General features: G+C 39.5%; 1 protein-coding gene across 1 annotated transcript; it reads left to right on the plus strand.

Moving 5' to 3' along the window:
* The first annotated feature begins 10,213 nt into the window (after positions 1-10,213).
* On the plus strand, positions 10,214-13,528 carry LOC443297 (ubiquitin-ribosomal protein eS31 fusion protein). The gene is made up of 2 exons (XM_042243096.1): positions 10,214-10,292; positions 12,962-13,528. The coding sequence occupies exons 1-2, from the start codon at positions 10,214-10,216 to the stop codon at positions 13,477-13,479; spliced, it is 597 nt and encodes a 198-aa protein (XP_042099030.1). The 3' UTR covers positions 13,480-13,528.
* Positions 13,529-13,876: the final 348 nt, after the last annotated feature.

Genomic DNA, 13,876 nt, shown 5'->3' on the forward strand with positions numbered 1-13,876 from the left:
CATAGTCAATGCATATCTGCAGATTTATGATTATATCTCTACAAGTTGTTGTTGTTCAGTTGCTCAGTGGTTTCCTACTCTTTGCAACCCCATGGACCCCAGGCTTCCCTGTCCTTCATCATCTCCTGGAACTTGCTCAAACTCATGTCCATGGAGTCGGTGATGTCATCCAGCCATCTCGTTCTCTGTCATTCTCGTCTCCTGCCTTCAGTCTTTCCCAGTGTCAGGGTCTTTTCTAATGACAAGTAGAACCAAAGAGAAATGAAGGATATAGATACCCACTCTGCTGATGAGAGAAGGCAAAACAAACATGACTAAAATTAATTAACAATTATTTGTATTTCTGGGATCTTCCCTGGTGGCTCAGACGGTAAAGCGTCTGCCTACAATGCGCAAGACCTGGGTTCAATCCTTGGGTTGGGAAGATGTCCTGGAGAAGGAAATGGCAACCCAATCCAGTATTCTCACCTGGAAAATCCCATGGACAGAGGAGCCTGGTTGGCTACAGTCCATGGGGTCGCAAAGAGTCAGACATGACTGAGTGACTTCACTTTCACTTTCACTTTTTGTATTTCTAGGCTTCCCTGGTGGCTCAGAGGTTAAAGTGTCTGCCTCCAATGTGGGAGACCTGGGTTCGATCCCTGGGTCGGGAAGATCCCCTGGAGAAGGAAATGGCACTCCACTCCAGTATTCTTGCCTGGAGAATCCCATGGACGGAGAAGCCTAGTAGGTTACAGTCCACGGGGTCGCAAAGAGTCGGACACGACTGAGCGATTTCACCTTCACCTTCAGGTGGCTCAGTGGGTAAACAATGTGCCTGCAATGCAGGAGACACAGAAGTCATAGGTTTGATCCCTGGGTCGGGAAGATCCTCTGGAGGAGGGCATGGCAACCCGCTCCAGTTTTCTTGCCTGGAGAATCCCGTGGACAGAGGAGCCTGGTGGGCTACAGTCCACAAGGTCATAAAGAGTCAGACACGACTAAAGCAACTGAGCACACACATACGTACAGCAGTTAGTGACTGTTCAATTCTCTAGTTTCCATGGGGAGGAAATTTTCTCTTGCCCCACCTCTTTCTCTAACCCACAGAGGTGCCATAAGTTACCTATATAGTGGTTTGGGGGATTGAGCATACCAAGCCTAGCTGCTTTCTCCTACTATGTATGTGTATGTTTGTATGTGAGTGTACATGTGTTCAACTGCTTAGAGAAAGCACACTTTCTACATTGCATGAACAATGTTAACCGTTCATTCAACAAGCCTTCATTGAGTATCTACTTTTTTCCAAGTAGATTAAGTAGACTTTAATTTTAGTAGACTAAGCCATGGAGATACAAAAGTAAGCAATTAAAATTCCTGAATCCTAAGAAATATCCCCCAAAAATAAAGTTCAAAGAAATGATATACAAATTTCATTCAAAAAATAATGCTACCAAAATGTTAACTGTTTAAGGTATCCAAATATATAAAAGAATTTATGGAAAAACAAAAGTAGCTTTTCAGACCAGGAGATAGATACCTGGGTAATCTGAGAAAAGTAAACTTTTATCTATACCTCATACTTTCAGTTCAGTTCAATTCAGTCACTCGCATGTCCGACTCTTTGTGACCCCATGAATCACAGCACGGCAGGACTCTCTGTCCATCACCAACTCCCAGAGTTTATCCAAACTCATGTCCATCAAGTCGGTGATGCCATCCAGCCATCTCATCCTTTGTCGTCCCCTTCTCCTCCTGCCCCCAATCCCTCCTAGCATCAGAGTATTTTCCAATGAGTCAACTCTTCACATGAGATGGCCAAAGTACTGGAGTTTCAGCTTCAACATCAGTCCTTCCAATGAACACCCAGGACTGATCTCTTTTAGGATGGACTGGTTGGATCTCCTTGCAGTCCAAGGGACTCTTAAGAGTCTTCTCCAACACCACAGTTCAAAAGCATCAATTCTTAAGCAGTCAGCTTTCTTCATAGTCCAACTCTCACATCCATACATGACCACTGGAAAAACCATAGCCTTGACGAGACGGACCTTAGTCGGCAAAGTAATGTCTCTGCTTTTGAATATGCTATCTAGGTTGGTCATAACTTTCCTTCCAAGGAGTAAGCATCTTTTAATTTCATGCTATCTAGGTTGGTCATAACTTTCCTTCCAAGGAGTAAGCATCTTTTAATTTCATGGCTGCAATCACCATCTGCAGTGATTTTGGAGCCCAAAAAAATAAAGTCTGACACTGTTCCCACTGTTTCCCCATCTATGTCTCATGAAGTGATGGGACCAGATGCCATGATCTTCGCTTTCTGAATGTTGAGCTTCAAGCCAACTTTTTCACTCTCCTCTTTCACTTTCATCAAGAGGCTTTTAGCTCCTCTTTACTTTCTGCCATAAGGGTGGTGTCATCTGCATATCTGAGGTGATTGATATTTCTCCCGGCAATCTTGATTCCAGCTTGTGCTTCTTCCAGCCCAGCGTTTCTCATGATGTACTCTGCATATAAGTTAAATAAGCAGGGTGACAATATACAGCCTTGACATACTCCTTTTCCTACTTGGAACCAGTCTGTTGTTCCATGTCCAGTTCTAACTGTTGCTTGCTGACCTGCATACAGGTTTCTCAAGAGGCAGGTCAAGTGGTCTGGTATTCCCATCTCTTTCAGAATTTTCCAGTCTCTTGTGATCCACACAGTCAAAGGCTTTGGCATAGTCAATAAAGCAGAAATAGATGTTTTCTGGAACTCTCTTGCTTTTTCCATGATCCAGTAGATGTTGGCAATTTGATCTCTGGTTCCTCTGCCTTTTCTAAAACCAGCTTGAACATCTGGAAGTTCACGGTTCACGTATTGCTGAAGCCTGGCTTGGAGAATTTTGAGCATTACTTTACTAGCATGTAAGATGAGTGCAATTGTGTGGTAGTTTGAGCATTCTTTGGCCTTGCCTTTCTTTGGGACTGGAATGAAAACTGACCTTTTCCAGTCCTGTGGCCACTGCTGAGTTTTCCAAACTTGCTGGCATATTGAGTGCATCACTTTCATAGCATCATCTTTCAGGATTCAAAATAGCTCAACTGGAATTCCATCACCTCCACTAGCTTTGTTCATAGTGATGCTTTTTAAGGCCCACCTGACTTCACATTCCAGGATGTCTAGCTCTAGGTGAGTGATCACACCTTCATGATTATCTGGGTCGTGAAGATCTTTTTGTACCTCATACCTTAAGCCAGATTAAGTTCTAAACAGACCGAAGATTTTTTAATGTACAAAATAAGAGTACTAATCAAAATCATATATTTGAAATTACACAGATTTCAGCAATACTTGTAAAAGCAAAAGACTGCAAACAACTTAAATATCAGATGTCCAATAGGGGATGAAATAAATTAACTTTGGTATATTCATATCCTGGAATAGTATGCAACTATTTTAAAGAATAAGGGTGTACATGAAATACTGCTATGGGGAAAAACTGTGTAGAACAGTATATATAACAACTATCTTTTGTGTAAAAAAAAAAAGAAAAGTAAAACCATATTTTATATTTGTTTTCATATATGTGAATAAATTATGGAGGAAATGGAAAACAGGGGGTATATATCCATTTACATGTATATCTGGATGGATAGATAGTCATGACAGATAGATAGACTCTTTTACAGCTTATAATCTGTGGTTGTTTCTCTGATACTACATACTTATTGCCCTGAATCTCCAAGCTTAAACTCAATCAGAATTAAAATTGTATTATTCCAAAATTCAAGACATTCAGGGTGGAAAAATTTCCATAGATCTGCAAACCACCTATTGTTGAATTCATAATTACCCAAATTCACCCTATTCATAGTACTTGTGTTTTTTCTCCCTCTTCATATTCTTTAAGGTATTGTAGCAACCCAGTTTTATATCTTATGGATGCTAGTTACACATATTAAGTAGTTATATAGCTGATGGAACAAGAGTGAAAAGGGGCTGGGACTTCTGACCATTCCTTCCTGGTAGCTCAACAAATAATCTCCTAACTGACGTCTCTAGAATTTTACAACCAGAAAATATTTTTTTGGAACCTATAATCATCTAAGTTGACTTTAGAGAATGTGGCAACATAAACTCCTATGTTTATCTCTGCTCCCTCGAGCACCCCACTAAAATTACAAAAGAAGACTCAAAAGCTACAAACCCACAAAGAAAGCAGAAGAGCAGGCAAAAATAGAACAGAGAGCTGTATCTCACTTCAATATGAACCAGTGGTCATTTTCACAAAGCAGGAAAACCTGAAGCCTAAGCATGTACAGAGAAAAACTAACCACAAGCAACTTGTCACCAGAACCCCAAGAAAGTAAAGTTCAAGGCAGCAGGAAAATTTGGAGGATAGTCTATATAAAGCTTTGTTCTTCGCAGTCTATGGACCAGTCACACAGATCTCTCAAAAAGATTGTTAGTGGACTTTCCTGATGGTCCAGAGCTTAAGACTCCATACTTCCACTGCAGAGGGCGTGGATTTGATCCCTGGTCTGGGAAGTTCCACATGTATGGTGTGAACAAAAATAAAAAGCTTGACAGAAATGCAGAATTTCAGGCCCCACCTCAGACCCACTGAATTAAGGTTGGATACCTGAACAAGATTCCCAGGTGACTTGTAAACACATCAAAGTTTGAGAGGCACGTTGATTTAAAAGGAATTCAGTTCCTAGAACTCCTCCTACAACCCACAGAGGCATGAAACTGCTCCCTCCCACCCCAGCAGAAGATAAGAGGTTTTTCCCCTCAGCAAGACTGAACCTGAGAGCTCCCAGACTCAGGGACACTGACGTAGCTGAAGACAGGAATGACGTGACAAAAAAACAGGGCCTCTGCTCAAACCTGCAGAATGAAGAACAAGGCTCACTGTGCCTTTAATCTGTTTAGAGCTCTAAGGCCTAGCAATAAGTTTCCATTCCCAAGTAGAATATGAGAAATTTCCAACTAGCCCAAGAGGGAAGACCTACACATAGTGACATTTTAGGATTCCCAATAAAAGAGTGAGTTAATCACTTTATCATCTCTCCAGTAAAGAGATCAAGGCACACAAACCTGATTCAATCAGAGGAGCTGGGCAGTGTTTTAAATACTGTGTCTTCTGTCTTCTCTGTCTACTGTGTCTTAATCTCTGACCCAGCATCCACAGCAAAAATAGCAACTGGTCCAACCCATCGGTAATGTCTGTCTTTGAAGTGAAAGTGTTATTCCCTCAGTTGAGTCTGACTCTTTGTGACCCTGTAGACTGTAGCCCGCTAGCTTTTTCCATGGAATTCTCCAGGCAAGCATACTGGCGTGGATTGCCATTTCCTTCTCTAGTGGATCTTCCCAACCCAGGGATTGAACCCTGGTCTCCCACATTGCAGGCAGATTCTTTACCATCTGAGCCATATTATTCCTTTTCACAGATGAGAAGTTCGCAAGTTAGAGAGACTATACAGACCAACAAATATAATGTCAAGACTGAACATACAGCTACCACTTTTGCTCCCTCCAGAAACATCACTTATTTTAAATGAGATATGGTAATCATGAAAGATGGCAATATTTTTGGACACTGGTAAATAAATTGAGAATGGTAAGTGACACAGCAGACCCTACAACACTTGACTCTCAAACTAGTAGTAAAGAAAGCAGTGAATCAACATAATTGATAGAGCAGAATCCCTACAATGATTGAGAGTAAGAATTCCAGGGTCCTTCTGCAAGCAAAGAGAACTGGGGAAAGTGACTTAAAAAAAGGACTGTCTGAAACCTTGTTTTAAGAGGCAAAATTGGATCCCCACATCTCCTCCACTTCTTCCCCTCTCTCATCTAAGAAAAAAGATGAAATTAATGTTATAGAAGAAGCAAACAGGGTGGGTAACAGGGTCCATGAACAAGAAATACCAGGTCCAGCTGAGAGCAGGTTGTTGCTATTCAGTCGTTCAGTCTTTGCAACCCCATGGACTGCAGCACACTAGGCTTCCCTGTCCTTAACTATCTCCCAGAGTTTGCTCAAACTCATGTCCATTGAGTCAGTGATGCTATCCAACCATCTCATCCTCTATCACCCTCTTCTCCTCCTGCCCTCAATCTTTCCCAGGATCAGGGTCTTTTCCAGTGAGTCAGCTCTTCACATCAGGTGGCCAAAGTGTGGGAACTTCAGCTTCAGCATCAGTCCTTCCCGTGAATATTAAGGGCTGATTTCCTTTAGAATTGACTGATTTGATCTCCTTGTTGTCCAAAGGACTCTCAAGAGTCTTCTTCAGCACTACAATTTGAAAGCATCAATTCTTCTGCACTCGCCTTCCTTATGGTCCGATTCTTACATCCATACATGACTACTGCAAAAGCCACAGCTTTAGAGCTTTGTTGGCAAAGTGATATCTCTGCCTTTTAATATGCTGTCTAGGTTTGTCATAGCTTTTCTTCCAAGGAGCAAGCATCCTTTAATTTCATGGCTGAAGTCACCATCTGATGTGATTTTGGAGCCCAAGAAAATAAAATCTGTCACTGTTTTCATTTTTTTCTCCAGCTCTTTGCCATGAAATAATGGGACCAGATGCCATGATCTTAGTTTTCTGAATGTTGAATTTTAAGCCAGCTTTTTCACTGGGGGAATGCTGTACTTAAAACATACTTATCTCCTTGGCCCTCAGAATATTGGCAGTCACACATTTGCCCTCCAGGCAGAAGATCGTAGGCATCTTTGTAACCCTACTAGAGTCTGACTAGTCCAAGAGGAAAGTCCTAAAGACACTGATACTAGTGGTTCTTCAGTAAACCAATCTATCTCCAGGGAGGAGAGAAAATAAACCAAGCTATATGTGCAAAGACGTTCACTAAAGCACTCTGTATCATAAGAACTGGAAGAAGAAATCATCAATCTTAAACATGACTTAACAAATTAGGTCCATTTATTAAAGGATAATGCACTGATATGGCATGAACTCCAAGACATACTGAAAAACGAAAACAAATAATGTTCAGAAGAGTAAATATAACATACTACCATTTCTATTTAAACATGTAGATTTATATTTATTCCATTCACACCTATTTGTACACACACAGACATCTATGTTTGTACTTGGAAAGAAAATGTTGAGTGCATTTCTGGAACTATTTAACAATAGCAACATCTGGAGAGAGGAACTGTGAGTCTAGAATGGGAGGAAGACGTGTTTATTGTATACATGTGATTAACTTGTTTACCACATGTATGTATTTTTCCACTTAAAAAATAAAATACTGAAAGGCTATTTTTAGAAGCTGCATATCTTCATCTGAAGCATTAGCTGTATTAGAAATAAAACATTCCCAAATCTATATCCTTGACCTAGAATTCTCTCTTGACACTGGGACATTGAGGTTAAAATTCAACAAGTCTAAGTCTAAGCTTCTGGTCTGGCTATCTCATTCACAACTACCACTGCCATCAAACATGTTTCTGTTCCTACACTGCCTGATTCCACCATAACTCACCCAGGCTGTTGAGTCAGAAACCTAAAAGTTACACAAAACTCCAGCTTTCCCCCTACCCTCTACTTCCAGTCACCAAATGATTATCAATTCTACCTCCTAAACTGCTCACAATCTATACCCAACCCGCCATCCCCTCTCCATTAATTAACGCAGTTATCATACCTCCACCAGATTACTCAATATCTTCCTTACTAACTCTGCATATATCTCGCTTGAATCATATTCCACACGTTTGCCAAGGTGATCCTTCAATAGCCCCAATGTGATCAGCCATTTCCTTGCTTAAAGCCCTTCAACAGTTCCTTGTCTTCTTCTTATATAAGGATAATCTGCCCCTGCCTGCCTCATCTACCACCTCTCCACTCTTTCTTTCCCTTATCCTTCCACAACACAGCTCTGCTACTCCAAACGCCTGCAGGCTCCCCATTTCCTCATGTGGAGCCCACATTGTTCCCTCTTCTGGAAGTATTTTTGTCCCCTCCTCTACTTAACTTTCATTATTCCTTGGTCTTATTTAACTTGGTCCCACTGCTCTTTATATTATCTCTCATTGTCTTACCCTAGAGTTGTATCACATTTCCACATACTTAATGTGCTCCCAGTAAATAATTGTTGAATAAACAAAGCAAACTAAAAAAACAAAAAAAACAAACAGGTGTCATTCTCATGCAGGTATTGACAACTCCTCCAGCCTAAAATAAGGTCTTTCTTGAAAACAGTAATTCTTGTCAATGCATTTTTTTTATTCTTGTTGATAACAAATTGCTCTCCTAACTTCTACCCAAATATACCTTTGGTGAGTAATGTTTTTATGCTGTGTTTTAAAAATGAAAACAGCCATGTACACAGAGAGGCCTACTGAGAGGTACTAACAATGAGATAAGATAAAATTAGTATAAATGACTCAAGCAAGAAAATAATGGTTTTAATTATAAAATATTAAAGAACAGTTTACAATCTACCTGTCGTTAATTCTTTAAAATTGCTGCAATGTCAATAAAAGAAAAACTCCAATTCATTTAACCTAGGAAAGATTATAGGTCAGTAGTAAACATGTTTGCTGAACAATAGAATTAGGAAAGCTCAGACTATATAAAACCCTTATGCGAAATGTAAAGCATTCAAACTTCTACTCATTTTCCTGTTGCCTAAATGTCCTGTACTTGCAAAAACATTCTCCATCACCTTGACAGTTTTCTTTTGTATACAAATTTTATTTACCTGAATTATTAATGCTACTTTTGTTTGTGCCCATACCTTAATTTTTCTCTGTTCATTCACCTGTCATGAGTGTTTTGATTCACATTTCAAGATATGATGAACAAAATATTTCTTTAGGAAACTGGGTAATGTCACCAGTGTTTTTGTACTGGTAAAAGATTATTCTGTTTTCCCAGTTTTCTTAAAAAATGAGCATTCCTCCTTATTAATAAACTGTCAGTCACTGAAATCATACTTTAAACCGTATGGAATGGATAAAAGATAGACTTTAAAGTATGGATTGTGTGTCAGAAAATATGGTACTTAGATACTCCAGGGAGCAAGCAATTCACAATATGAGATATGTGCCTTCAGGAAAAATTCCTCAGGCTAATAATAGCAAACAGCAATCAGTATTGTTCATGAGAGTATTATTTTAGTTGTACAGCTAAAATCTTCATGTTTGCTAGTATGATCCCACATAGCACACAATGCCTATGCTCAAAACCTGTTCAATTTAGCCAGAAGTTTCGTTAAAGCAAAAGTTTTGGATGAAAATACTCAAGGGTTGAGATTATAGTGAGATAGAGTACTCAACTTTAATTGAAAAGGAACGGGGAGATTAAGTCTTTTAGATCTTTTAAAAAATGTACTTGTAGCGTTCTCTGTTTCATTATACAATAAACTAAACTGTAATTACTCCAAAGAGAGAGAGCAAGTCTGCCTTTTTGCAAAAGTTCTTTCCAACGCTAAGAAAGAACAATGCCTCACCAACTCCCACTGAAAGCACAAAGATTCAGTTGAGTAATTAGGAGTCCATATGTACAAACACCCCATAATTTCAAACAGATAAGCTCATTGGGAAGAAAAAAATTTTGTCTTTGATTTATTTCAGAATGATAAAATGAAAGGGACAGCCATACATGTTTTAAGTCCTGTGAATTAACAATGTAGCTTTAAAATAAAGTGGTAAAAACCTCTGAACTAACAAAAGTACATCACTGTACACTTTTTTTCTTACAAGTGCCTAGTAAAGGAAATCATGCTAGATGGAAGGACCAGCTGGTTTTTGCTGCCACACCTTTAGTAACATAACCCATTTCCAGACTGAATCAATCCAGGCAAAATGGACCACACAGTTGACTCCTCTTGGACCTCTCCTCCTATCACATAGAGCAATTTTTAGTCCAATGCCCCAAGAAAGCACTCACTCCCGGCCTCATCTCTGAGTGTCTCTTTGTACTAGACCAAAGCCTGAAATTCTGCAGGGTACATTACGTTGATTAAAGTAGTCCCAGAGACTACCTAGGCTTTCACACTGCCTTTCAGATTAAAGAGAAAAAAAAAAAAGCTCCCTTCCTCTGAGGATGTTTCAGTTTGGGTTGAGGAGGTAATTCTGTTGAAGTGTTGGGTTTTCTGATTTTTTTTTTTTTTTTTTTTTTTTTTTGCTGGTTTCACTTTACTTTCTCTGTAGTTTTCAGAGGTCAACAAAAACAAAAAGGCTCTTATATCATAAAAGAAGAGGAGGCTTTTACTACTACAAATGATTTCTAACTACTCCTTTGTTCCAAAAAGACAGCAGTTACAGCTGCTGAAATTTCAGAAGTCATCCCTGCGTCCTGGTAAAACATTTATCTTGGACCCTAGAAAAAGAGCCTCATGTAATAAGTTCCCTAAATGTACTAGATGGAAATGACTCCTCAGTCAAATTTAAAATCTAAAGGAAAAACTGGAGGCCCAAAATATTAAATAATCTCTGTACAAACCAACCATAAACACATGAAAGAATCAAGGAAATGAAGTGGGACCCAACAGTCTGAGTATCTATTTTCTATCATACCAGGAAAAGCGAAGCATGGGTCCAAGAGTTGAACTCCCTGTTGTTTAACTAGTTTCACCAACTGTATGAGCTCAGGAAAGGTACTCAAACTCAAAAGCTCAGTGTTCTCATCTATAGAAATGAGGGCTCTTCAGAGATAAACCCACGCACCTATAGACATCTTATCTTTGACAAAGGAGGCAAAAATATACAATGGAGAAAAGATAATCTCTTTAACAAGTGGTGCTGGGAAAACTGGTCAACCACCTGTAAACGAATGAAACTAGAATACTTTCTAACACCACACACAAAAATAAACTCAAAATGGATTAAAGATCCAAATGTAAGACCAGAAACTATAAAACTCTTAGAGGAAAACTTCGGCAGAACATTCTCTACATAAATGACAGCAAGATCCTCTATGACCCATCTCCCAGAGTGATGGAAATAAAAACAAAAATAAACAAATGGAACCTAATTAAACTTAAAAGCTTTTGCACAACAAAGGAAACTATAAGCAAAGTGAAAACACAGCCTTCAGAATGGGAGAAAATAACAGCAAATGAAACAACTGACAAGGAATTAATCTCCAAAATATACAAGCAGCTCATGCAGCTCAATACCAGAAAAATAAACAACCCAATCAAAAAGTGGGCCAAAGAACTAAACAGACATTTTTCCAAAGAAGACATACAGATGGCTAACAAACACATGAAAAGATGTTCAACATCACTCACTACCAGAAAAATGAAAATCAAACCCACAATGAGTTTGAGGTACCATCTCACGTCAGTCAGAACAGCTGCCATCAAAAAGTCTACAAAAAATAAATGTTGGAGAGGATATGGAGAAAAGGGAACCCTCTTACACTGTTGATGAGATGCAAACTAGTACAGCCACTATGGAAAACAGTGTGGAGATTCCTTAAAAAGCTGGAAATAGAACTGCCATATGACCCAGCAATCTCACTGCTGGGCATACACACTGAGGAAACCAGAACTGAAAGAGACATATTAACTCTAATATTCATTGCAGCTCTGTTTACAATAGCTAGGACACAGAAGCAACCTAGATGTCCATCAGCAGACAAATGGATAAGGAAGTTGTGGTACTTATACACAATGGGATATTACTCAGCTATAAAAAAGAATGCGTTTGAGACAGTTCTAATGAGGTGGACTGGAGCCTATTATACAGAGTGAAGTAAATCAGAAAGAGAAACACCAATAGGGTATATTAACACACTTATATGGAATTTAGAAAGACAGTAACAAGGACCCTATATGCAAGAAAGCAAAAGAAACACAGATGCAAAGAACAGACTTTTGGACTATGTGGGAGAAGGCAAGGGTGGGATGATTTGAGGGAATAGCACTGAAACATGCATATTACCATATATAAAACAGATGACCAGTGCAAGTTCGATGCATGAAGCAGGGCACTCAAAGCCAGTGCTCCGGGACAACCCAGAGGGATGGAGTGGGGAGGGAGGCGGGAGGGGTTCAGGATGGGGGGACACATGTACACCCATGGTTGATTCATGTCAACGTATGGCTAAAAACCACCACAATATTGTAAAGTAATTACCTCCAATTAAAATAAACTAATTTTTTAAAAAGAAAAAACTATAAATGTAAGCTTGTAACTCTTAAATGTCTATAATGCCAAAATAAAAGTATAAATTAAATGCAGACCAAACTATTAAATCAATAAAATTCAAATAAACAACTTCACACACAAAAAAGTTACTAGATAAATAAATACTAAGAATATAATGTACAACAACAACAAAAAAAAATAAGGGCTCTTAAAAAGTTTAAAGAGAAAAGTAAGAAGTATTTAGCACAATACCTAGCATATAGTACATGTACTCAATACATTTTAATAATAACTATTGCTATTCCATTTGAAATATATTCTGCTGTTCAACAAAGCAATTTTAGAAATTGCATACAGTATGGTTTTGGACTCTAGACTTAGTCCAAAAGACTAGATTTTAGTTCTGGCTCTGCCATTTATTTGTGGCAAGTAAGTAAGTAAGTAAGTAAGCTTAAGAAAGCTTTGAAGCCTCTATATCTTCATCTGTAAAAATGAAGGCATTACACCACGTTAGAGATTTGTGTGTCCAAGTTCAATTCAGTTCAGTCGCTCAGTCGTGTCTGACTCTTCGTGACCCCATGAACTGCAGCATGCTAGGCCTCCTTGTCCATCACCAACTCCTGGAGTCCACCCAAACCCACGTCCATTGAGTCAGGGATGCCATCCAGCCATCTCATCCTCTGTCATCCCCTTCTCCTCCTGCCCTCAATCTTTCCCAGCATCAGGATCTTTTCCAATGAGTCAGTTCTTTGCATCAGGTGGCCAAAGTATTGGAGTTTCAGCTTCAGCCTCAGTCCTTCCAATGAACACCCAGGACTGATCTCCTTTAGGATGGACTGGTTGGATCTCCTTGCAGTCCATGGGACCCTTAAGAGTCTTCTCCAGCTTTCGGATCCGCCATCTGCGGTGGAACCGCCGCCAGGACACAGATTTTCGTGAAGACCCTGACGGGGAAGACCATCACTCTTGAGGTCGAGCCCTCAGATACAATAGAAAATGTAAAGGCCAAGATCCAGGATAAGGAAGGAATTCCTCCTGACCGGCAAAGACTGATCTTTGCTGGCAAGCAACTGGAAGATGGACGTACTTTGTCTGACTACAATATTCAAAAGGAGTCCACTCTTCATCTAGTGTTGAGACTCCGTGGTGGCGCTAAGAAAAGGAAGAAGTCTTACACCACTCCCAAGAAGAACAAGCATAAGAGAAAGAAGGTTAAATTGGCTGTTCTGAAATACTATAAGGTGGATAAGAATGGGAAAATCAGTCGCCTTCGCCGGGAGTGTCCCTCAGATGAATGTGGTGCTGGAGTTTTTATGGCCAGTCACTTCGACAGACATTATTGTGGCAAATGTTGTCTGACCTATTGTTTCAACAAACCAGAAGACAAGTAATTGTACATTGGTTAATAAACATATGAGCTAACATTAAAAAAAAAAAAAAGAGTCTTCTCCAACACCACAGTTCAAAAGCATCAATTCTTCTGTGCTCAGATTTCTTTATAGTCCAACTCTCACATCCATACATTACTACTGGAAAAACCATAGCCTTGACGAGACGGACCTTTGTTGACAAACTAATGTCTCTGCTTTTTAACATACTGTCTAGGTTGGCCATAACTTTCCTTCCAAGGAGTAAGCGTCTTTTCATTTCATGGCTGCAATCACCATGTGCAGTGATTTTGGATATTTTCCTGCGTGTCCAAATTCCTTCTCAATAGCACTGCACTGAATGAACAGAAGTGAATTACTGCTATTTCTCCAAATCCTATTCCACTTGGCCAAATGAAAG

The sequence above is a fragment of the Ovis aries genome, chromosome 1, assembly GCF_016772045.2.
Source record: "Ovis aries strain OAR_USU_Benz2616 breed Rambouillet chromosome 1, ARS-UI_Ramb_v3.0, whole genome shotgun sequence".
NCBI lineage: Eukaryota > Metazoa > Chordata > Mammalia > Artiodactyla > Bovidae > Ovis > Ovis aries.